Source organism: Gymnodraco acuticeps, unplaced genomic scaffold (genome assembly GCF_902827175.1).
Source record: "Gymnodraco acuticeps unplaced genomic scaffold, fGymAcu1.1, whole genome shotgun sequence".
NCBI classification, from domain to species: Eukaryota; Metazoa; Chordata; class Actinopteri; order Perciformes; family Bathydraconidae; genus Gymnodraco; species Gymnodraco acuticeps.
The window spans coordinates 3,183,502-3,208,451 of record NW_022990558.1 but is presented as its reverse complement, the minus strand read 5'-3'; the positions used below and the strand labels follow the sequence as shown (position 1 = coordinate 3,208,451).

Below are 24,950 nucleotides of genomic sequence, written 5' to 3'. Positions count from 1 at the left end.
AATGTTTGCACGGAACAATTTCTACACAGTGTGTTGCACGAGGGACACAAGCAGTGTTGCACATGTTAGGGCAGCTGTTGGTCAGGACAGATACAGACTTCCTGTTGGTCAGTTGAATGACTTCCTGTTGGAGGGTTTACTAACTCCCACTTCCCACTTGTTGATTTGGAATGGCACTTATGGCGCATTTCCACTGCAGCGGGTAGCCCCGTTTAAGCGTCCTTAACCGTCCTCAAGCGGCCAGGCCAGTTTTTGGTGGCCTTTCCATATAGCCTAGTACCGGCTAGCGGGTACTTTTTCCCTCTTTTTCCGGCCCCATAAAATCGTGGTTCCCTCAGACCAGGGCCAGGGCTGAACTAGTGACGTCAACACTCTCGACTGCTGATTGGTCAGAGAGAATCGTCACAAGATCGCGCGCGAGTTCATCCCTAGCGTCGCATATATATTTAGAAGCAAGCTTGCAGCTTTTTTATAAACAGCATTTTGTAAACGGAGGAGCTACAAAAATGGCTACGTCTAATAAGAAAAGCACACCGTGGTCGACCGAGGAGATGACGACGTTCCTACATCTCATTGGGGATGATCAAATCCAGCGGGAGCTCGACGGAACAACTCGACATGTGAACAAAAACAAAGCCGATCGCCCCGCCTACACTGCGTTGCTACCCCAGGTCCTAAACTGTAATGGAAATGCGCCACGGCCTGGGCCGGCCAGCGAGGCAGCCCGAGGCCTGAGCGAGGACGCTTAGGGACGCTTAAACGGGGCTACCCCGCTGCAGTGGAAATGTGCCATTAATGTGTTAGACCTGCCCTGCTACATAAAAGCACATCTGGATCCAATGCTGCCCCCAAGTGGCCTGATATCTTTCAGTTCAGAGTATTTCTATGGACCACAAGTGATACAGTTGACATACTACAGCTGTAACCCCCTCCTCTCCCCCCTGCAGGCCCCAGCACTGCCATCGACACAGCCTGCTCCTCCAGCCTGCTGGCTCTGGAGAACGCCTTCCACGGGATCCGCCAGGGCCACTGTGACGCCGCTCTGGTGGGGGGGGTCAACCTGCTGCTCAAGCCCAACACTTCGGTGCAGTTCATGAAGCTGGGCATGCTCAGTCCTGAGGGGACCTGCAAGTCCTTTGACGCATCAGGTGAGATAAAGAGACAGAGTCTCAGCTCTTCATGTTTACTTTCTTCTATTCACCATGTATTTGTATACCAATACACCATTTCTATTGTTTCATCTGTTGGACAGGGAACGGATACTGCCGTTCTGAGGCAGCAGTGGCTGTGCTGCTGACAAAGCGCTCGATGGCTAAAAGAGTGTACGCCACAGTGCTGAACGCTGGCAACAACACAGATGGATACAAGGAGCAGGGTGAGGGTGCACGCTAACCGCCTGACAGTCACCAAGCAGTTATAATGTGATGTGTATAGTTATAATACTTGTCCTCTTTGTCCCTCAGGTGTGACCTTCCCTTCAGGTGAGATGCAGCAGAGGCTGGTTCGCTCTCTCTACCAGGCAGCTAATATAACTCCTGAGCAGGTGGAATATGTGGAGGCCCACGGCACAGGGACCAAGGTCAGTGCACACCAATCACACACATCGCCTGTGATCAGTGCTCGTCATGCCTCACCAGACGGATAGTTGAAAAGAAAATGCAAAAGTGAACTCGACACAACGTGTAATCTCCGCTCTCCTTCTGCAGGTTGGGGACCCACAGGAAGTGAACGGCATCGTCAGTGTGTTCTGTGACTCGAGGTCAGAGCCCCTGCTAATCGGCTCCACAAAGTCCAACATGGGCCATCCAGAACCGGCCTCTGGTCTGTCTGCTCTTGCTAAGGTGAGAGTTAAGGAGTGCTCTGAGGATTTATTTTTGATTAATATGTTTTGGGTGAATGTTTTTTAACCTATTCTTAATGTTTTCAATGAAAGGTGGGACGAGAAACCTGTTATTTTAATTTATTAGGCAAATAATTCTGCAGCCAACTTAAATGACTATAGAGTGGTGCAGGAATTAGTCCTAAACCCAGATATGAGTCGGCACTTCAGCTATATGGTTCGCTTGTCTCAGTCATTTTCTTCCTTAATGGGTTTTTCGTAAGATGCCTGAAATAAGATCTATGGTAACACAAGCGGACAAGATGTTCACGTTTTGTATTATGACATCAAATTCATCAGTGTATACCCCACTTCTGAAGCTTTTACAAGTCGTAAAAAAATGACTAACTGAGAGTACCCAATGTCATCATGTTTTTGTATTCACTGTTACAGGTCTGATATGTGTAATATCTAATGCAAAGTGCTTTGAGCATTTGGAAAAGCACTCTTACAAATGCAATTAAAGGTGGGGTAGGTCATTTTGGAGAAACTAGCTCGAGTGCGCTAGAATTTGAAAATACACAGCCGGCGAAAATCTGCCACTTCCTCACAGAGCCCCTCCTCCAACACACACGAACGCGCACATGACCAATGAGGGCACGAGATAAGTTTGTGCACAGATGGGAGGCTGACAGGCAGGTAGGCCATCCAGTTACTTTAGCCGGGCCGGCTCAGATGATTGGTCGTGCTTTTTACAGCGCTACTGCTTCCACAGAGGATATTTTTTTTTATGGATTTATTGTCAAAGCACTTCAGATATTCATTGCTATCGGGATGTTAAGAGCATCCCATGGAATATAACAAAATGGGTATCTCGAGCCGGTTTCTCAAACTTACCTACCCCACCTTTAAGTATTATAAACAAGCATTTTCAACAGATCTTATTTCTGCCATATTTAAAAATCCAATGCATCCAATCCAATGTTTTTAATTATGCTAAATTCCGGGTCATCCAACAAATATGTCATCCCTTACAGTATGTCATTTCATCCTCCTAACTGCAGGATACATGTACCACATTTAAAGAGGAAGAAAGGCAGATATCAATTAAACAGAAAAATACAAAAAATAACCTTATTTTTAGCACCTTCCATAAAAGGAAGCAGCCCAAAGTGCTTAAAATGACAAATTAAGAAAATGTTACAAAATCAAAACAGGAATAGTTTGATCACAATATAATACAAATATGAAAAATGATACCAGTCAATTTATTGATAATGAGCTATCTCAGCAACACTGAAATGCTGCTCTGTATCACGTCTGCTTTTCTTAATTGTTTTATTTTTTCCTCCACCACACAGGTGGTGCTTTCTCTAGAGCGAGGAGTCTGGGCCCCCAACCTGCACTACAACAGTGCGAACGCGGACATCCCAGCGCTCAGCGACGGTCGGGTTCAGGTGGTCGACCGGCCCATTCCCATCCGAGGCGGCATCGTAGGCATCAACTCGTTTGGATTCGGAGGTTCAAATGTTCACGTGATTCTCCGTCCAGCGGAGAAATCAACTGACACGGCCGCACCGCCCAGGACACTACCCAGGGTGCTTCAGGCCTGTGGCCGCACAGAGGAGGCAGTGAAGGCGCTGCTACAAAAAGGGAAGGAACACGCTGCTGATGACAACTTCCTGTCTCTGCTGAATGAGGTTTCAGGAGCTCCTACTTCCAGCATGCCCTTCAGAGGCTACACCCTGATTGGCTCTCAGAGCGACGTCACCGAGGTGCAGCAGGGGCAGGCCGCCCCCAGGCCCATCTGGTACATCTGCTCAGGTGCAATAATGCTTTCATTTCTTTATTCGTTCTACCATTTTATTTTTAAATATGGCACAAAATCCTTTTTACTCAACATCTGAAAGTAAAATGTTTGGAAACATAAATATACGGATGACCAAACATAACACTGAAATTAAAATCACCTGCCCTCCAGTTGTTCTACTCTTGAAAGAAGAATGAATGTTTTAGTAGCAAACAATACTGCCATGCTACTTTTAATTTACAATTGAACTGTCTCCCTAAAAAACATAAACCAACTTGTATTGATATGTCTCCTGTCCAACCAGGCGGGATAAGACATCAGAGCTTTAGTATGCGTCATAAAGGACACTTTCATGACTGGCTTTGTCGCCATATTCGTAGCGTTCCTCTTGACTTCAGTATAATTGTATCTGCCTTTTCCTGTGTAGTGAAAATCAATTTCAGTTTGGAGGTATTCAGTGTTTGCATAGGTCCAAAATAGCTTTTTTTATTATATATATACTATCAGTATTTCAAATGAACAGAGTCTAACATCTCAAAAACCTTTGGAAGAATTGTGTGAAACAAAGCATTACACACTTATTTTGATCTGTGTAAAACATATCAACCATTATATGTACCTTTTTAGAAACAATGTCATGTGTCTAATGGCCTTTTGATTGTGAGTGTCTTTATAAGGAAATGCTATATTACTGAGCTAAGGTGTGTGAATATTGTATTCCCAGGTATGGGGACTCAGTGGGCCGGGATGGGCCGTAGCCTCATGCAGCTGCCTGACTTCAGAGAGTCCATCCTGAAGTCGGACGTGGCTCTGAAGGAGACCGGCCTGGTGGTGTCCAGCCTGCTCATGGACGCAGACGAGGCCACTTTTGAAGACACCGTTCACGCCTTCGTTGGCCTGGCTGCCATACAGGTAAAGACGCCATGTTTAATGTGGGAACTCTTGCAAATGTATGTCATTTGATATAGACTACAGGGTAGGAAATTCATGTAAATATGTTTTACGTTTATTTAGATATAAGTTATTTCATATTAATATAATGGAACTGATATAGAGCAAAAGCAGGTTTAATTGTATTGCCGTAGTGAATCAGCAAATACAGAAACTATGGGAATAATCACATTTGTTTTGTGGCCTTTTCCAGATTGCTCAGATCGACCTGCTCACTAAGCTGGGCCTTGTGCCTGATGGGATCGTGGGTCACTCTGTAGGAGAGCTGGCCTGTGGCTACGCTGACGGCTCCCTCAGCCACACTGAGGCCCTGCTGGCTGCCTACTGGAGGGGCCGCTGCATCAAGGAGGCCAACCTTCCTCCAGGAGGCATGGCTGCCATCGGTGAGAGACAGTTGGGATTGTTTTCCATATTTTAAAATATGCTTGCATGAAATATGCACAATGTCTCACATGAAATGAAAATCGCCATAGTCTAGGTGTCGGGATTTAAAAAATCTTTCAGTCAAATGACATTCTTATTGATAATATGTGACCTGCTCTCTCAAAATCTGTCGGATGTTACAACAGCACATTCAAAGATAAACTGGATTTATGTTAACAACTTGTGTTATGGCCCTTTTTGGTACTGGTACATCGCCCCCACCCTGCTGGCTGCTCTGAAGAATTACACTTAGTATTTGTTTTTATTAGATTGTCCACATCTTTCACATTAGTATGTGTTTTGTTCCAGGATTGACGTGGCAGGAGTGTATAGCTCAGTGTCCTAAGGGAGTGGTCCCTGCCTGCCACAATGCTGAGGACACCGTCACCATCTCCGGCCCTCAGGTCAGACATTCCTTCAGAACCTGGTAGCACTCAGAGAACCTGAATAATACACAGTCTGACTATACTGAACAAAACCTATCGAGGTGACTACGTCTCAATGAACTCTTCGTGACCGCTAGAAGCAGTGCTTAACAAAGGCTTGGTACCTTTATCGTTATGTACAAAAGAATAACCTTATGTTTAAAAAGGCTATTGGTGCTAAATACTAAGTTTTAGAAACACTACTTCGAAAATGTAAACCGTTTTTGAAAAAGGAGAAGAAGAATACAGTAATTTGCTATAACATAACTACACAGAAAACAATGCTTTGGACTTTGTTAAAACAATGTCAGGTTTAGAAGAACAATAGAAACTGTATTTTCTAATGAAAGATTGCTTTTCACTCATCTAGTGTTTCCCAGGTGCAGGATGTTGTGTATTGACAGGTGTGTTGTGTGTGTTCCATCAGGCAGCCATCACTGCGTTTGTGTCCGAGCTGAAAGAGCAGGGAGTGTTTGCAAAGGAGGTGCGCAGCGCTGGTGTCGCCTTCCACTCCTACTACATGGCCTCCATAGCCCCCACCCTGCTGGCTGCTCTGAAGAAGGTACGTAGCTCTGCTGCATTCCAACAGTGAGCAACAGTGCAGCTCTGCTTCGACATTCTCATTAAGAGTTTATTATCGTCATGCAAAGACAGCATGATGAACGTTTTGGCTGCTTTAATTTAGAACCTTTCTTTTTTTGGATTCTTGGCATGTCAGAATATTATCTCTTAAATTAAAATATGTGTTCAAACCTGGTCAAAACGCATGCATAATGCGGTCAAAATAATAGTAGTAGTAGTGAAGTGATGTCGTATTTCTCTAGGCCAACCCGGAAGTAGGCAACACAAGGGCTTCCTCGACAATTTTGAAATATTGCGGAAAACAAAATATTTGTCAAAACGTTTATGATACTTAACACATTTTGTTAAGCAGGATAATCTGCACATATTAACCAAAACCCTTTTTGAGGCATTAAAGCAATTGCCAGAAGTAAAAAGCTAGCACATCAGCACCACTAAGCTAAAGGCAGCTAACGTTTGGTGTGATGACAAAACGCCTTTTTTAAGACGCGTAAAAGCTGCAGACATTCACCAGTGGGGTATTTATTGATGTATTTTATGTTGTGGAACAAAACTAGAAAATCCCTTTAGCTTGTGTTAACCACATACCTCATTTCAGGAATCTAATAACATAGTTGGACTCATTGCTGCTCCACTCTTTTGATAAATAATGTAAAATGTCTTCTTGTGTGAAGGTGATCAAGGAGCCTCGGCTGCGCTCCCCCCGCTGGGTGAGCACCAGCATCCCTCAGGCAGACTGGGACTCTCCTCTGGCTCTGTACAGCTCGGCTGATTACCACGTCAACAACCTGGTGAGCCCCGTGCTGTTCCACGAGGGCCTCAGCCTGGTGCCGGAGAACGCTGTGACCGTGGAGATAGCCCCTCACGCTCTGCTGCAGGTACGCAACCAAGACCACAGAACCCTTGTGCCCTGGGAATTGTAGTCCTATATAGTTCATTCACTACAGAGACTGCCACTGTTCTGATTAACTTAACATGTTTCCTGCTCGTTTTCTGCACAGGCGATCCTGAAGCGTAGCTTGAAGCAGACATGTTCCATCCTCCCGTTGATGAAGAGAGGCCACCCCAACAACCTGGAGTTCTTCCTGTCAAACGTTGGGAAAATCTACATGAACGGGTCAGTAAACGCCTCACTTCAATGTTTAGTCGAACACATGGTGATGATTTGATCATAAAGTAAGAAATAATAAATAAATGAAATTAAACATGTAAGGAATAGCAAAGGTGTTGATATATACAGATATGGATCATTTTAATTATGTTAAATATATATAAATATAGATACAAATGTCAATGTGTGTATTATTATATAATTACCTATCATTTAATATAAAGACTTTATTGAGCATACGTATAAGGCATAAGTAGATAATACATACTATGAGAACAACACAATATACAAACATTTCAAGGAAATCAAAAAGGAATATGAAAATATAAATATAATTACAAAGTTTAACAGTTATTTTTCAATTAGTTGGCATCGATGACATTATAAGACAAAAACACAAACATTTGAGAAAAGGCTTAAAATAAAAAAGGCATAAATCTTGTAACCTTACCTAACTTACTACTAACTTGTTGAGTCATAAAAAAAACAGCAATTTGAGGTCAATTTGCTTCTCTTTGTTCCTGGAAGCAGTTTCAGATTGCTAATATTGAATCTTTTAATGCTCCTCTTCAGCCTCAACATGGACAGTAACAGCCTCTACCCGGCGGTGAAGTACCCTGTGCCGGTAGGAACCCCTCTGATCTCGCCCCTGCTGCAGTGGGACCACTCCCAGACCTGGGACGTTCCCAAGGCCGAGGATTTCTCCTCAGGCTCAGGAGGATCCAACTCTGCCATTGTCTATAATATCGGTAAGAAATTCTCACCTGGGTCAAGAACTAGTTCTGCTTTCTTGTGTCATATTAATATTAAGAAAAGGTGCTTTAGAATTTAATTTGACCATGATTTTAAACCCTTCTTTGGCCAAAAATAGACATCAACCCAGAGTCTCCAGACTACTACATGCTTGGACACTGCATCGATGGGCGTGTCCTCTACCCGGCCACGGGCTACCTGGTGCTGGCTTGGCGTACCTTGATGAGAAGCCTAGGCGCTGTCATGGAGAGCACCCCTGTAACCTTTGAGGACATCACCATCCACAGGGCCACCATCCTGCCAAAGAGCGGTGAGAGCACAGCAGGGGGTGTGAGCATTGAGGGGGGTCTTTGATTAGGATGTAATGATGAACCTGTAATGTCTCTTTTCTCTCCTTACCTTTCTGTTCATCACAGGCTCGGTCCAGCTGAAGGTGCACCTCATGCCTGCCACCAACAAGTTTGAGGTTTCAGAGAATGGAAACCTGGCTGTCAGTGGTACGTAGATTTTCAACCTGCGTTGTTTGACAGTGCAAACACACAGGAGAGTTTCTGGACGGACCAGACTTCTCTCAATTTTAATGTTTGATTTAGAAATGTGGGTTTTATTCAACTTCACTTCTGGTCTATGTCATGTTTTCAACATCAAATGTTGTGTCACTGAGCGGCTGAATAGTTCACCTGGTAGAAATGGCGGCCCAGTGGCTCATTCCCCAATAAAGTGGACCCGGGTTTGAGTCCAATAATCGGTGCATGTGTGTCTTTGATGCCTCAAAATCCTAGACAATATCTGTCTTAGATGTAGGTTTAGGGCTACTTTCACATAAGGATGTCCGTCATACGTTTTATGATCCAATTTTATTTTAATTACATTTTTTACTTTATATGGTTCTTTGTTTAGGCCTGCATTATAATGAATTCACCACATAGTATTCATATGCCTCTATCAGGTAGGACTCCTATCCTCTTTCACTATTTGATGTGTCAATGGGACAAAATGAAAGTAATGGTGGTTTATGCAGCGATGTATAAGTCTCAACCAGCAGTTCCAATGATAATCAACGTCAGTCCCTTGTAGAGATGATCCATAACAAGAGGTCGACCTAGGCATCAGGGTCTGCTTCTGTGTATAAACTGCAATAATCCTAGAAAATTATCCCTTTTTATTTTCAAAATGCAGTCTCACCACTAACCTCTGCCTTCCTTCTGCTCTTTATCCCTTGTGATTTCCAGGTAAGGTGAGCATCTTGGAGGATGCAGCCCTTGACTCATTCCACAGTCAGATAAAAAACCAAGCGGCCTACATCGCCGGTGACTCCAAAATGAAGCTGACCGCACACGACATCTACAAAGAGCTGCGACTGCGCGGATACGACTACGGAAAGACCTTCCAAGGAATCTTAGAATCTAACAATGCAGGTGTGTGTCTGTTTTTCATTTATCAACCCAACACTCTGGTGTTCTATAATATTGTTTTTGCTGATTGGCTACCGTCATGTGATTGGCTGCCTCCAGGAGACAGTGGGAAGCTGCAGTGGTCCGGAAACTGGGTGACCTTTCTGGACACCATGCTGCAGATGATGGTGGTGGGGCTGTCAGGGCGCAGTCTGCGTCTGCCCACCAGGATCCGCTCCGTGTGCATCGACCCATCTCTGCATCTGGAGAAGGTCTGTGACGACGCTGAGGGAAAACAAGGTGTGGTTTCACTTTAAGGAAAAAATGGTTTCTATCATGTCCAAATTATGTAAAAAAGTGGTGTTTAGAGGTTAAACTGTAGATACAAACAGATAACGTATATAGAAAGATCCCTATGCCATTTAGAAATATAAATTCCTCTCTTTTGTGTCCAGATATTTAAAATGTTGGAACTGAGCTAACGTGCTAACCTTCTATAAGTCTTAAACTAATTATCTCTTTCATTCCCGTAGCTGCCGATGTCCACGTAAACCGTTGCCTTGACCACATTGTTGCCGGTGGAGTCCAGATCAGCGGTCTGCACGCCACTGTGGCCCCCCGGCGACAGCAGCAGCAGAGCCCCCCCACCCTGGAGGAGTTTGTGTTTGTTCCCTACGTGGACACAGAGTGCCTGACGTCCAATGGGAAGCTTGCAGAGCAGCTGAGGCTCTGTAAAGGTACAGATACACCTGTCAGGAAGGCTTTATGAATGTTGTTATTTCTTATGTGAGGCAATGCAAAGTTGACATCGCTTCACACTTCTTTGTTATGATGACCTCACAATAATCAAGACAACATAACTTATAGGAATGGGAACCATACATTTTCCTAATTTCTATTCTTATAGAGGGTGCTCAAACATGTAGGGTTTCCCATTAATGTACCAGTCGCTACAGTCGAACTTTCTACTGCAACAATCCCCACGCAAATACACAGTGTACCCGCGACTGTTACAATGAAGGCTCGATAATCAGCTCACGGCATATAGGTGTAAGCAGGGGTCAAGTGCTATTTTTATAGGTGGTGTGTGGACCTCACATACGAGGGTCTGGGGGCATGCTCCCCGGGAAGATTTGTTTTTTAAATATTGAAGTTAAATGCATTAATCTGGTGCACTTTGAGAGCAAAATGAAGAGACCTATGGATACATCTCTCAACACCCATGTGAAACAGATTTACTATTTCTTTATGGATATTTTACAAATCACCCTTTTAAAACTGTATTATTTTTTTACTGTCATATAGTATTTCAAACCTGTTTTTCATTTATTCTCTTATTTTTTTTATAACTATAATGATCATATAAACGTGTGCCTCGGAAATAATTGTTTACATAGTTTGTGACCAAACCGTTTGAGACCCACTGAGATAACTTAGACTAAAATTAACTGTCTAAACACTCAGAGTCCTTTAGCTCACTGAGCCTCTCAGTCTGACAGGAGAGGACTCTCCTCCACCTTGTTGTGGAAAAAGCTCCTTATATCCGTTAGCGTAGCTCGCTAGCACCAGAAGCTAACAACAATGATCTCCGGAGTACCTATCCCCCCACTTTGAGAAACACTGTTTTAGTGTGTCATATGCTTATTTCACAGAAAGAAAACATATCTTGAAAACCCTTTACACAATTAATTTTCAAATTCACAATAGGTATGCATGTGTATTTTTATATTCATAGGATATCAACTAATTGCATACAGTTAATGTTATTAATTACGATAATTCAAAATAAATCTTTTCATTCATTAAATGATTCACAAGTTAGTTTTAATAGGTGTCATCTTCCTACTGTAACAATGAACACAAGTTGCTTCGCTAAAGAACAGTCCGTGGATCACGGCCTCCTACCTTTGCAACCAATCTTCTCATGGTGCTGACACAACAAAAAAAACGGAATATATCACTTTGTGCAGCGTCATCCATCGAGTGCCTTATGTATATTTATGAATCGATACGCAGAACCAAAATTCTCAAAAATTGGAACCAGGTTTTTGTTCCCAAACTCCAATTAGGTTTTATAAAAGATTGATCAAGTTGGAGAGTTGGAACAAATGAATGCATAGGTGGGAAGAGTTTGCGTGGAGATGACTACTATTTACTATTTTCTTGACATTTTTATTTGCTATGACAACTTGAAGTTTACATTACACAACAGCAGACCTAATCCTCAAACTTATAGAAAACATATGGCCTTATTAAACTGTTGTAAGTTGTTGGTTTTATTTATTTTGTTGAACCCGTTTCCTTTTTTTGTATCCTCTCCCACATCATTTCCTAAGACTTTTTCCCCACTCTTTGCATCCAGGTCTAATACAAAGACTGCAGCGAAAGTTGGCCCCCCATGGTGTGAAGCTGTCCATCCCCGGCCTGCAAGGGGAGTCAGAGGGCCCCCTCCCCAGCCCGGAGCCCTCTGAGCCGGGCCTGCTGCGGCTGCTGGCCCTGCTCTGCGGCTTGGAGCTGAACGGAAACCTTCACTCTGAACTGCAGCAGACTGTGGAGAAGGAGCGGGGGTGCCTGCTGCAGGACGAGCTGCTAAAGGGCCTCCTGGACAACCCCCCCCTCAGACACTGCCTGGACACTACCCTGGAGAACTGCATGCCCGGCAAGATCAAAGTCCTGGAGGTAAGACTGTGTAACAGATTAAAAACTGACGGAAAACAAAAGTCATGTAGATTCAGAATGGATGAATTATGATTTAGGCCCTGTGTCCACATAGCGTATTTTTGTCAGAAAGGTGCAGGCAGGGGGCTCGGGGAGAATAGGGTGGCCGACTCCATTCGCAGTGTTTACCTTTTGGCACTGCATAATCAAAACGCTGCAAATACAAAACACTGCAAGGAGCTCAAAACACAACGGAAACCAGGGGACAGTAAAAAGTGACTCACACAGATGGATTCGGAGCACTTGCTGCAGTTCATGACTATAAAGTTGTCTGTCACTGTCGCAGAGTTAGTCTGGTTCATTATTCTAATGTTCTGTCAGTATATCTGAAATAACTACGTTAGCTAGCTAGCTTACAGCAGATCAGCAATAATGTGATCTCCTGGTTAAATTAAGCCTATAAAACATTTTTGGGACTTTATGATAGTCTCGGCCTGAAAGACATACAATCAGGCTTCTCCCACGATTTCTACGACTTCACCCGCGGCTTTTTTGAACCAATAGCAGTGATCAAACCGGGCACATAACAATGTTGGTGCGCTTAGAAAAAAGACTTATGTACTCTCTCCTAATAAGAAACCATTTAAAAGAAGATGCTGTCTCTCAGAAAAGACACCATGTGGATACAGGATGATAGTCTCTAAAGATCTAGTATTAACCCTCTTCACCTCCCGACCCCTCTCAGGCTCTCTCCAGTGACGGGCAGCTCTTCTCTCGCATTCTATCGCTGCTCCACATCCAGCCCATGCTGCGTGTGGACTACACTGCTACAGCGCCCCAACTTGACCTCATGACCCCCCACCAGGCCACTCTGGAGGAGATGGCAGTGGCCTCAGCTCAGTGGGACCCCATGACAGGCCCGGCCCCTGGAGGCGCAGTAGCAGACCTCGTGGTGTGTAACCACGCCTGGGGCCCCTTGAGGACGGACCCTGGAGTGCTGGTGGCAAATCTGGCTTCTGGAGCCAAAGAGGGGGGGTTCGTTCTCCTCCACACCCTGCTGAAGGGGGAGACTCTGGGGGAGATGGTCGCCTTCCTCTCCAGCACCGCTCAGAACAATGCCCAGCAAGGACTCCTCACACAGGTTAGTGGAGACAATGTGCAAATCAATTCTTCATAACATTACCCTTCTACCTTTTTTTATCTACTGCTTTTTCTTCCCCGTTTTCTTTTGTATTCTCAAATTGTATTTTATTTGGAAGAATTTAAACTCATGTAACATGCTGAAATGTTAAACATAGGGTATTCGATTATGCTTAAATGATATTAAATTAAATGAAAAAGGACAGTTTCTGCCCTCTAGTGGTACAAATGAAGTGAGCTTTAAAAGTTCATGATATGCTCTAGTAGTATTTGTTATCTTATTGCTACATTCTATAAATGGGAGTTGTACGTCATGTTCAAACATTAGCTGCAGGAGTAAGTATACAAAAGTGTGCAGATTATATCTTAAAACAAACCAAATAAAAGGCTTACTTTAAAACTTGGATATCATAAATGTGTATTTTGATATTCAAATGTTATAACAAATTAATGACCCCAGACATTTTTTAAAGACCTGCAGAAATCCTCTGTATTTATATGACTTGTCGAGAGACTTGAGTTTTGTAAGATCTAAACAGAAAAATTGTAAGTAAGTACATTTCCCTTTTTTTTTTTTTTTTTAAAAAACATCCCTATGATGCGACCTCTAAAATTGTAGCAATATTTTCAATAATTATGTCAATCTGTATACTTTCAACACACTTTCAAGCCCAAAGAAACCATTTTTGTTTTAGTTAAGTGAGCGGCGATGCTAACCTCAGATTGAGTGTGTGTGTTGATGTTCTGCTGATACTCTCTCCCTCTCCTCACAGGCTGAATGGCAGAAGGTGTTCTCTGAGGCCTCTCTCAGCCTGGTGACTGTCAGGAAGTCTTTCTATGGCTCCGCCCTCTTTCTGTGTCGCTGTCAAACTTCTGTCAAACAGCCCCTTTTCCTGCCTGTGGACAGCACTGACTACAAGTGGGTGGAAACACTCAAGGTGAGTTTAAAATGCTTCTGTATATGTCCTCCAGTGTCTTTCAACCATTATGTATTCATCGAGTCAGGTTAAAAGGAGTAGAACATTGTTTGTATTAAAGAAATACATTGAAAACAGTCCTATTGTGTGTTTTACTCTTGTTGCTTTTGTTGCTATGACACCCAAATTATCGTACGGGGAATTAATAAATGTTAATTTTATCTTATTTTATCATCTAACTGTTTTTGTGTTTCAGGCGAAGCTGGCAGAGCCATCAGACACCCCAGTGTGGCTGACCGCCTCTCAAGCCCACTGTGGCATTGTGGGAATGGTCAACTGTCTACGGCAGGAGCCAGGGGGCAACCGAATACGGTAAGACTGATCTCTACCATTAAGGCAATTACAACTTTTGTTATGTTAACAGAATTCTACCTTTAAGACTGTATACTCAAAGTGCATAAAACATTGATTCCACATGTGTTTTACTTATTATATGTTATAATGAGCTTATAATGATCCCCATTAGCACTAGCATTAGTATTGGCTATTTTTATTAGGGTCCACACACATACGGCCAAACACACATTTAGACACTTCAGTCACACAAACTTAACAAATTGAAACACCTTATCTCATGCTATTAATAATTTAGTAATTGACTGACTGAATTAGCTGTTTAGTCAGTTAGTGGCACTGCACACAGATTCTGGGGGACGCATGTTTAAATTGGATTACTAGTGTACCTTGTGTACCTTGTGTATTATAAAATTACTAACATTACATACATAACATACATATTGGGTAAATGTAATCATTTTCTGTATTGTGGTCTCTTTTTCATTTCAGCTCTGCATTTGTGTCCAATCTGAACGAGTCTTCAGTAGCACCGAGCCTCCAGTCGGGTCAGGAGTCGATGCAGTCGGTGCTGGGGGGGGACCTGGTGATGAACGTGTTCAGAGACGGACAGTGGGGCGTCTTTAGGCACCAGCTCATCACTCAAGGTAACTAATATCAAATCTCATATTCATATATTCTAGTTAGATTGATATGGTTCTGCCACTGTTTTAACCCTTAGCCGCTCTCACACCAAGTACTTGGCCGTACTTAGTTCCCAGTACTTAGTTCCCCCATGGAACTATAGCAGATCGTGTTCACACCGGAATAAGTTCCCTGAGGGAAGATTACGCAAATGAAGCTGCTGACCTCACTTCTTCTTCTGCTTTGGGTTTACTGGCAGGCCGCAAACAACTTCACGGCGTATACTGCCACCCGAAGTCCCCGGCCGGAAGTCCCCGGAGTTAGGGACTGGCTTCAGTAGAAGCTGCTGGGACTCCCAGCAGCTTCTACTGAAGCCTTCCGAGTAAATCGCCAGAACGCCAACACCTCCTCATCTCCACCGCTTCCATGTTTTTTTTTGTGATGCCATAAGAAGTTATTCTCTCTATGTTGGTGCGCGGGGCTAATGCTAATAATGCTAATGCCAGCAAATACAATGGCGGCTTCACAAAACCTTTCCGAGTTTTACAGGGCTTGGTTTGCAATTCGCCCAGCCAATCAGAAATTGGTACTTTTTTCTCCCCAGGAAAATACCACCTCTCTAGCAGGGACTACAAATGGGGGAAAAGTTCTCATGAACTAAGTTCTCTTTTTGGTGTGAACGCAAAATCCCAGGAACTATCGGAACTAAACGGGAAAAGTACCTCTTGTGTGGTGTTCATATTTTTGTTACTCAGCCAGTGCCTTTTTGGGCTTCAATTCAACTCAATCAAACTATTTTATGTTCAAATACTCAACAGATGTTTTCTCGATTACAAGCAATATAAACAGCACATATGGTTAATATTTGCCCTTTTACATTTGTTAGATCACATGAATGAATTAAAGTGCTACTCGTTTTTTCTGCCCGCTGACCGGCTGGTCCTGTGGCTCGTCTTTTTTGTGTATAGCTGATGCTCAATCTCATCCTCTTCTTCAAAGTCACTGTCAGACTCAGAATTCTCAGAAATGTGATCCTCACATTCTGAAACCTCATCCTCTACATCATCATCAAATGGTTCTCTCTCTTCCAGAATCATTTGCAAGCCCCTCTGAGCAGAGAATATGTTGATCAGTTGTGATAAGGACCCAAACTGGCAAAGCTTTATTTATTGTGTCTTGCCCCAAATTTGCAGTTTGGATAGAGTGGGAAAAAAATAAAGATTGGTTCCCGCAAGACATAATGCGAGAATGTGAGAGCAGACGGGTGTACGTGCTTCAATTTATCAACAACCTTGTGCGGGAATGGCAGGGGCAGAAACACAAAAGTCACACACACACACACACACTTTATGTCATGTAAATGTGTAGGGGGGGTACAGTGGGTGGTCATTGAAAATGTGTTCAGATAATGAGCCAAGGCCATTGAGTGTGGGTTTGAAAAAATAATTTATCATATCATTTTTCTTTAGCTAAATAATGAAAACGGGACCCACAGACCCGAATACCATACAAGGGTTCAACTACAACCATTATATTCAGTTAGTTGGATAACAGATGTACTGCCGAACAACAACATCAGTATTGGCAGAACACTTTTGGTATTGCTGTTGAGGAAAATATGTGTTTTAGTTTAAAATAATTCAGTATTGGGGACAACGGATAACTGATCCACGCAATTTGTATTCCTGCTTACTTTAATGGCAACTATTCATTATTTCAGGAGTATTAGTGGCAGGATATCAGCTCTGTTTACTGGATTTCATTCATTTATTCATATTAACATTTCAAAGTACGAGAGGCTTTAGAGGATGTCATTGTTGCAATGGCACTGTTCAGTACCGCATACCACTGTGTAGCCTAATGCCAAGCAAAACAAAATGACTTCCCTTTGATAGTCCATTTGGCTTATGGTTCCATTGAAGCATGTGTCTTTGTTTTTGCTTGACAGATCTGAGTGAAGAAGTGACGGAGCAGGCCTACGTCAATGTGCTGACTCGAGGTGACCTCTCCTCTCTGCGCTGGATTGCCTCCCCGCTCCGCTACTTTGTGCCCAGCAACCCCAATGTGCAGCTGTGTCACGTCTACTACAGCTCGCTCAACTTCAGAGACATCATGCTGGCCACCGGCAAGCTGCCGCCTGACGCTATTCCAGGTACAGAGTGTGAATCAGACACACAGCAAGAAATCTCACACAGTAACCCACCGCATCATGTAGTGCCCGCAATTAGACAACTTACCTCTCCTTTTCATCGTACATGATAAAGGTGACCTGGCCCTGCAGCAGTGCATGTTGGGTATGGAGTTTTCCGGTCGTGACCCTGCTGGAAAGCGTGTGATGGGGCTGCTTCCTGCCAGAGGCCTGGCTACATGTGTGGATGCTGACAAACGCTTCCTGTGGGATGTTCCCTCCAGCTGGTCAGTGTGTGTGTGTGTGTGTGGTCAGTGTGTGTGTGTGTGGGGGGGGCGTGTACTGTGATGCAATTTTTTTTTTCTTCATGAATAAACCTGAATAAGAGAGCTGCAGATACTATATTCCAAAGATGGTATAGCCTGCTGTATTTATACAGTATGAGTACATGTTGGTGCTCCTACTACTCCAACAGCATCTGCAATCTCATTACATAACTGTGATCATGGAGGCTAATCCAACGCTTTAGGCTGGACTAAATTGACACACTGATATCCTTGTCTTTTGAATAAAATGCCTAAATAAGAATGTTTGAAATTGAACACTTAGTCTGTTAATTTTGCTGTATAAATGTTACACAAATCAGCTCTTCAATTAGCATTCAAAACACGACATTCGGTAACACAACCACTAAGCTTTGTCAGCGAGACCTCAGTGTTTGTTCTGCATCTACGGCTGTGTTTGTGGTCAAAAATGTTTTAACCTTTCCGGCAGAACCTCTGACTAAACAAACATTGATTTGTACTTGTATCATTTGCTCTTACACATGGTATAAACAAGCGTCTTGCCTTTTTGTCCTCTAAATATACAACTATGTTTCTGCATGGATGCTGTCATATCAGCATAAATACTCCATACTATATAATGTTTAATAACATCCTGATGCTGCTGTGTTCAGGACTCTGGAGCAGGCGGCCTCAGTGCCGGTGGTCTACGCCACAGCCTTCTACTCTCTGGTGGTGCGGGGCAGGCTCCGCCCCGGAGAGACGGTTCTCATCCACTCAGGGTCAGGGGGCGTCGGCCAGGCCGCCATCGCCATCGCACTCAGCAAGAAGTGTAAAGTCTTCACTACAGTCGGTGAGCATTTCACACTCATTACACACTGTCATACAGACAAATATAATGGGAATGTTTATTTATTCACAGTGAGTTATTTTATTAAATGTTTGTAGTCATTCTTGTCATCATCTTATCATAACTACATGGTTTCCATGGGTCCTTAAAAAGTCTTAGTACTATAACACATAGGCCTAAAAACCTTTAGAATTATCTTTCAAAAATGTTTCCTTCATGCTTCTGCAAGTGTGACTGCAAAATACAAATGGGTATTTGTGGTTTTAAAAAAGTCTTAAATAAAACTGCAGTAATCCTAAATGATAAGTATCATGAATCATCTCATCATTGAAACTGAATGTTGTGTGTGTGTGTGTGTGTGTGTGTGTGTGTGTGTGTGTGTGTGTGTGTGTGTGTGTGTGTGTGTGTGTGTGTGTGTGTGTGTGTGTGTGTGTGTGTGTGTGTGTGTGTGTGTGTGTGTGTGTGTGTGTGTGTGTGTGTGTGTGTGTGTGTGTGTGTGTGTGTGTGTGTGTGTGTGTGTGTGTGTGTGTGTGTAGGCTCAGCGGAGAAGCGGTCCTACCTACAGCAGAGGTTCCCTCAGCTCTCAGCAGAGTCCTTCGCTAACTCCAGAGACACTTCCTTTGAACAGCACATCCTGCTGCACACACAGGGCAAAGGTCAGACATGCTTTCTGTAGTAACCCCTGCTGGGACACAATTTGATCATTATCTCAATTTAGGATTTTAAAAAATTAGTGCAGTCCCCAACCGGGATGTGTTTGTGATGCTTCTTCTTTGGTTGTGAAACATGTTGGATGTGTGTGTTTCAGGTGCGGATCTGGTGCTGAACTCTCTGGCAGAGGAGAAGCTGCAGGCCAGTATTCGATGCCTCGCCAGACACGGACGCTTCCTGGAGATCGGCAAATACGATCTGTCAAACAACAACCCACTGGGTCAGTTCACCTCAGGCTCACACACTTAAGCATATTGTAACATTATTTATAGAGTTGATACTAACACTGCAATTGTGCCTGTTCCTGTGCACAGAATAAAAAGCTCAAAGTACATTTTTAAACCACAACCACTCTTTTAATTGTCCAAGGCCTGGTAAATGTTTTGCATGCTTGCCTCTGATGTCATGTTGATGTAATCTCTCCAGGCATGGCTCTGTTCCTGAAGAACGTGGCCTTCCACGGCATCCTGTTGGACGCCCTCTTTGAAGAAGGCAACCATGAGTGGGAGGATGTGTCCAAGCTGCTGAAGGAAGGCATTATGGGAGGTGTAGTTCAGCCGCTGAAGACCACAGTGTTTGAGAGGGACCAAGTGGAGGAGGCGTTCAGATACATGGCTCAGGGCAAACACATTGGCAAAGTCCTCCTGCAGGTCAGTGTCTCATCTAGCACTGGTTCCAAACATACCAAGCTTTCATGATTGAAATTAGAAAAAAGAACTGAAAGATATATGGCATATATGTTTTGCAGCTGTTAATAATTGTTTTATGGCTCTGTCTTTAAAAAAACGACATCACACTAGTTTACTTCCTCTTACTGGGTGTTCTCTTTACACAGGTGTGTCATGAGGAGAAGGGTTCAGCAGTCCAAACTGCTTCCCGTGTGTCTTTCCCAGCTATCTGTCGCACCTTCTGCCCCCCCTCCTATTCCTACATCATCACTGGAGGACTGGGGGGCTTCGGTCTGGAGCTGGCTCAATGGCTCACTGAGAGAGGAGCCCACAAACTGGTGCTGACCTCCAGATCAGGCATCAGGAACGGTAAGCACTATAGGAGTAACTGAGCTGACGTCAGGGGTGATGAAATGTAGCTGTGGGCAAAACACAGGCAGCGCAAAGGATAATACTAATTAAAAATGGTTGGTAGACAACAAGATTAGCTGCCTTACCATCGTGTCATATGTTGTGGTATTTATTAGGGTGTACACATTTATCGCGTCACATATTTCCTCCAAAAAACATCAAATAATTCAGCAGGTTAGCGCACTTATAACCTGAAGGCTACCAGAAAGGTTATTTTAAATTCACTTGTTCAGTTAAACTAACCTTAGCCAGTCAAGCTCACTGCTCCACTGCAGTTCACGGTGGTCTGCCACGGATGAATATACAGTAGGGAAAACACTGGAATATTTGATTTAAATTTGAAATGTATGTACTTTTTCGTCCTGGGTGTCCCCATCCACTTTTCGGGTATACAATTACAGGAGAAACACTGCTTTTGTCAGTATTGTTATTAAAGTTGGTAACAGACAAGTTTAGCTAGCTAATGTTGCCAGAAAAATGTGTAGTAAAATCCAGAGACTCAAATCTTCCTTTTTTTTGGGTTAGTCCGATTGGGACGTGAACAGGCGCCCCTTCGGTCCCTACAGACTGAGCCACTATAGCTTGCCATTACCTACAGCTGCCTTGCTAGTGCTGTATTCAGTGTGATTACATGGTTACTATTGCCTACTAGTGCTATGCGCTAATTCCTCTAGGTGCTATCGCTGTGTAGATTATGCTAAATGATGAACCATCCAGATCTCTCAGGTCTTCAGGGACTGGTCAGCTTTCTGTCCCCAGAGTCAGAACTAAACATGGTAAAGCAGCGTTCAGTTATTATGCTCCAAATATCTGGAACAAACTCCCAGAAACCTGCAGGTCCGCTGCAACTCTGACTACTTTTAAATCCAGCAAGAAGACTTTTCTTTTTGTCGCTGCTTTTAATTGAACTATTCATATCTTAAACTGCACTGTAACTTTTATCCATGTACTTTTTATTTTAATGTTTCTTTTATTAGCTTTTCTTTTTAATGACTAATTTTAAATGACATTTTCTGAATGTCTTTCATTTTTTGTAAAGTACTTTGAATTGCCTTGTGTTGAAAGGTGCTATATAAATAAACTTGCCTTGCCTTGCTGTAACTCGTTTTTTCACAGTTCCACTTTGTAATTGTTGCTAGGTTACCAGGCGAAACGAGTTCGTGAATGGAAGTCACAGGGTGTGGAGGTGCTGGTGTCGACCAATGATGTCAGCACACTGCAGGGAACAGAGCGACTCATCGCTGAGGCCGGCTCACTGGGCCCTCTGGGGGGGGTCTTCCACCTCGCCATGGTAACACACTAGACCATCAGTGGCATTATAAGTGTTTTTGTTTGTTGTTAATGCTGAACATTCTGCTTATGGATGCCCCAGTATTTGCTCTTTAATCAATATTTTGAACAGAATTCTTCCTTAGTATGTTATGGTACTATGGCAGAAGTTCTTAACTGTGTTTATTTCACGCTAGCACTGCTGTCTAATCCAAACTCGCAGTTAAAACCAACCTTTCTGGTGTTATTGATCTAAAAATACTTCGACATTTAAATTCACATCTCATCTCAACTTATTTTGCATGTTTGTTATGTCATTACCAGGTGTTGAAAGATGGCATGTTGGAGAATCTGACTCCTGAGCTTTTCCTCGAAGTCAACAAACCTAAATATGATGGAACCGTAAACCTGGACAAGTAAGACACACTCAACCATCCTTCTTCTAATATCAGAGACCTTTCCTTTGCTTCTCTCTGGATCTTAATGAGCTTTATTTCCTCTCCAGAGTGACGAGAAAGTCTTGTCCAGACCTGCAGCATTTCGTGGCCTTCTCCTCCGTCAGCTGCGGCCGTGGCAACGCTGGCCAGAGTAACTACGGTTACGCCAACTCGGCCATGGAGCGTGTGTGTGAGAAGCGCAAACACGATGGCTTACCTGGACTGGCTGTTCAGTGGGGAGCCATCGGCGATGTGGGCGTGGTGCTGGAGACCATGGGGGGCAACGACGCAGTGATCGGTGGCACGCTCCCACAGCGCATCACTTCCTGTCTGGAGGTGCTGGACCGCTTCCTGTGCCAGCAGCGCCCGGTGATGTCCAGCTTCGTGCTGGCGGAGAGGACGGTGGTGAAGAGTGAGGCGGGAAGCAAGAGAGACCTGGTGGATGCTGTCGGACACATCCTGGGTAAGGGACACTCTATATGACCGAATCATTTTCATTGTTAGGTTGAGTTAATTGTGTTAAATCAACAAGTTTAACAAACCTGAAAGTTGATTATAACCGTGCTCTGAGATGGAAAAACAATGGCTGAAAAGACATTCAGCTGTCTTTATTTACTATATATTTTTACGATATGATACAACAAAACAAAGTTAGTAGAAGCCTGAGGCCAAAAAGCATAGCTTGAAAAATAATGATCTCAAATATAAATACTGTATATAATAAATATGTTGCGAAATGCCTTTAAAAATATGAATATACGTTTTAAGTCTCAAGGGTAGGATTTCACAAAGTCATGTACAGGGGTTGAAATAATTATATGTAATGAAAAGAAATGACTTTTCCATAAAATGACTTTTCCTTAAACCTATAATCAATAATAATCATTTTTTTCTTGAAGTAGAATTGTGTAGCAAAAATGTTCTGCTAACAGGAGTTAAAGTACCCAACCTAAAACATGTTCTCTATTCAAGGCATTTAACCAAAAATCGGTCCAAAAGCAATCATTACCCTAATTCTTTGTAGTCATAGTAAGCAGGATCCTAACTGTCCCCCCCCCCCCCCCTCAGGTGTGCGGGATGTGAGCAGCCTGAACCCTGATGCCTCTCTGGCTGACCTGGGCCTGGACTCTTTGATGAGTGTTGAAGTTCGCCAGACTCTGGAGCGGGACTACGACATCGTCATGGCGATGAGGGAAATCCGCCAGATCACCATCAACAAGCTGCGAGAGCTGGCCAGCAGCAAGCCAAGCGGAACAAATGGTAATAGTAAGATCAGATCATGACTAAACATCACTGAGAGATCAGTCTAAATCCAGTTCTTTGTTATTGATAAATGTTCTGTCTTTGCTACTTCCTAATCTCCAGACTCTCATAACACCGCAGCTAAGAGGGAAAGTGTTCACGCTCTGTTGGAGTCTGATCTGACCCAGCTGTTGGTGAACCCCGACGGCCCCACGGTGACCCCCCTCAACAAGGTTCAGAGCCAGGAGAGGGCCCTGTTCCTGGTCCATCCTATCGAGGGCTCCATCCATGCCTTCAAGACTCTCACCTCCAAGCTCAGCATTCCCTGTTACGGCCTGCAGTGCACTAAAGGTATTATTTTTTAACCAATTCTATTCATCTTATTCACAAAAAGCTTCAAAATACAAGACATGATGGAGATATGTAGAATGGGACATCCCAACAAGCTATCCAAGCTTTAGTATAGGGGCCCAGACACTAAAGAGAAAGTATTTATAATATACTAACACACCTAGAATGAAAGAGTTACAACATGTCACTTGTTAGAATTAAAGAGTTAATGTATTATACAGAAACATTCACAAGCTAAAAATCACTAACCAAGTACCCTAAAACTAATCTAACCCTGACTATAATAGCCCTTAAACATGAATTTAATCAATTTAAACATTGGTTTCAAATTGGTTAGATATAACAATACAGATATAGGACAAAGGGAAAATAATGGTTTCAATGAAATGCTCTTCGAGTAACTGGTTTAGAAGTTCCCAGACCTATAGTATATCCAATCTTTTCCATATTGGCTTAGCAACTGCTGCCTCAAGCTATTTTCAGAGCCAGATACAGATAAAAACGTTCTATATTGTTATTGTCAATCTCATTTTAGACCTGAGAACCTCTGCTAACCACCCTAAAATCCCATATTTAGTAGGTGTTTTTCCCTCAAACCAAGCTCATACTTGTTTCTCCCCCCCCCCCCAGCCGCTCCTCTGGACAGCATCCAGTCTCTGGCAGCGTTCTATGTGGACTGCATCAGACAGGTGCAGCCGGACGGGCCCTATCGGATCGCTGGATACTCCTTTGGGGCCTGTGTGGCGTTTGAAATGTGCTCCCAGCTTCAGACCCTGAACCTGCCTGTGGAGTACCTCTTCCTGTTCGACGGATCACACTCTTATGTGGCAGCTTACACCCAGGTGAGAGAAAAGAGCCAACATGACCATAATCTGATGATATTTTAGTACACAGCAATTTACACATTTGGGGAAATCTTAAAGTTTAAAATAACTGTATGTTGGTGATGTCATGTTAACTAAGTGTTTGGTTTCCAGAGTTACAGGGCCAAGCTGACCCCAGGCAAAGAATCTGAGGCTGAAACTGAAGCCCTGTGTGCCTTCATCCAGCAGTTCACCGGCATCGCATACAACAAGGTACACAGCCCCAGACATTTGAATGTAACTAATAATGTGTTTCTTTTGAAGTATTTCCTTAATCCTTTTTATGTTGTTTTTTAAAGCACTTTGAATAGCTGAAATGTGCTCTATAAATAACCGTGGCTGTCCCTCTGCACTGCAGCTCCTGGAGGTCCTCCTCCCGCTGGCGGACCTGGAGGCCCGGGTCAGCACGGCGGTGGACCTGATCACCTCCGCCCACAAGAACATCAGCCGGGAGCTGCTGCACTTCGCAGCCACCACCTTCTACTACAAGCTGAAGGCTGCTGACGGCTACGTGCCCACAACAAAGTTCCATGGCAACGTGACGTTACTGCGAGCCAAAACCAGCAGCGAGTACGAACAGAACCTTGGGTCTGACTACAAGCTCAGAGAGGTCATGTCCATAATCATTTATTCTTTTAATCACATTTTTCTATTTTTTTTCCTTTTTTATTTTTACTTGTTTCCTTTTTTTCTTCTTTTACTTATTCTACTATTATTAATATTTGTATTATGATTATTTAATAATTTTCTTCTTACTGTTATTTTTTCTTACCAC

The 24,950-nt window shown here is 43.4% G+C and overlaps 1 protein-coding gene across 1 annotated transcript in view; it reads left to right on the top strand.

The window, feature by feature from the left end:
- Positions 1 to 24,950, top strand: part of fasn (fatty acid synthase) — a 45,382-nt gene that overhangs the window by 17,484 nt on the left and 2,948 nt on the right. Inside the window, exons 5-41 of the mRNA XM_034227481.1 lie at positions 948 to 1,148; positions 1,253 to 1,375; positions 1,464 to 1,579; positions 1,707 to 1,841; positions 3,181 to 3,643; positions 4,354 to 4,541; positions 4,774 to 4,963; positions 5,313 to 5,407; positions 5,856 to 5,990; positions 6,685 to 6,888; positions 7,012 to 7,127; positions 7,695 to 7,870; positions 7,993 to 8,184; positions 8,291 to 8,371; positions 9,107 to 9,292; positions 9,389 to 9,568; positions 9,802 to 10,005; positions 11,631 to 11,947; positions 12,672 to 13,067; positions 13,840 to 14,004; positions 14,240 to 14,355; positions 14,830 to 14,984; positions 16,910 to 17,113; positions 17,226 to 17,376; positions 18,048 to 18,226; positions 18,760 to 18,879; positions 19,032 to 19,154; positions 19,361 to 19,584; positions 19,770 to 19,971; positions 21,153 to 21,304; positions 21,607 to 21,698; positions 21,788 to 22,182; positions 22,788 to 22,979; positions 23,085 to 23,312; positions 23,943 to 24,154; positions 24,290 to 24,388; positions 24,534 to 24,785. Coding sequence (XP_034083372.1) covers positions 948 to 1,148; positions 1,253 to 1,375; positions 1,464 to 1,579; positions 1,707 to 1,841; positions 3,181 to 3,643; positions 4,354 to 4,541; positions 4,774 to 4,963; positions 5,313 to 5,407; positions 5,856 to 5,990; positions 6,685 to 6,888; positions 7,012 to 7,127; positions 7,695 to 7,870; positions 7,993 to 8,184; positions 8,291 to 8,371; positions 9,107 to 9,292; positions 9,389 to 9,568; positions 9,802 to 10,005; positions 11,631 to 11,947; positions 12,672 to 13,067; positions 13,840 to 14,004; positions 14,240 to 14,355; positions 14,830 to 14,984; positions 16,910 to 17,113; positions 17,226 to 17,376; positions 18,048 to 18,226; positions 18,760 to 18,879; positions 19,032 to 19,154; positions 19,361 to 19,584; positions 19,770 to 19,971; positions 21,153 to 21,304; positions 21,607 to 21,698; positions 21,788 to 22,182; positions 22,788 to 22,979; positions 23,085 to 23,312; positions 23,943 to 24,154; positions 24,290 to 24,388; positions 24,534 to 24,785 — 6,959 coding nt within the window. The remainder of the gene's footprint in view (positions 1 to 947; positions 1,149 to 1,252; positions 1,376 to 1,463; positions 1,580 to 1,706; positions 1,842 to 3,180; positions 3,644 to 4,353; positions 4,542 to 4,773; positions 4,964 to 5,312; positions 5,408 to 5,855; positions 5,991 to 6,684; positions 6,889 to 7,011; positions 7,128 to 7,694; positions 7,871 to 7,992; positions 8,185 to 8,290; positions 8,372 to 9,106; positions 9,293 to 9,388; positions 9,569 to 9,801; positions 10,006 to 11,630; positions 11,948 to 12,671; positions 13,068 to 13,839; positions 14,005 to 14,239; positions 14,356 to 14,829; positions 14,985 to 16,909; positions 17,114 to 17,225; positions 17,377 to 18,047; positions 18,227 to 18,759; positions 18,880 to 19,031; positions 19,155 to 19,360; positions 19,585 to 19,769; positions 19,972 to 21,152; positions 21,305 to 21,606; positions 21,699 to 21,787; positions 22,183 to 22,787; positions 22,980 to 23,084; positions 23,313 to 23,942; positions 24,155 to 24,289; positions 24,389 to 24,533; positions 24,786 to 24,950) is intronic.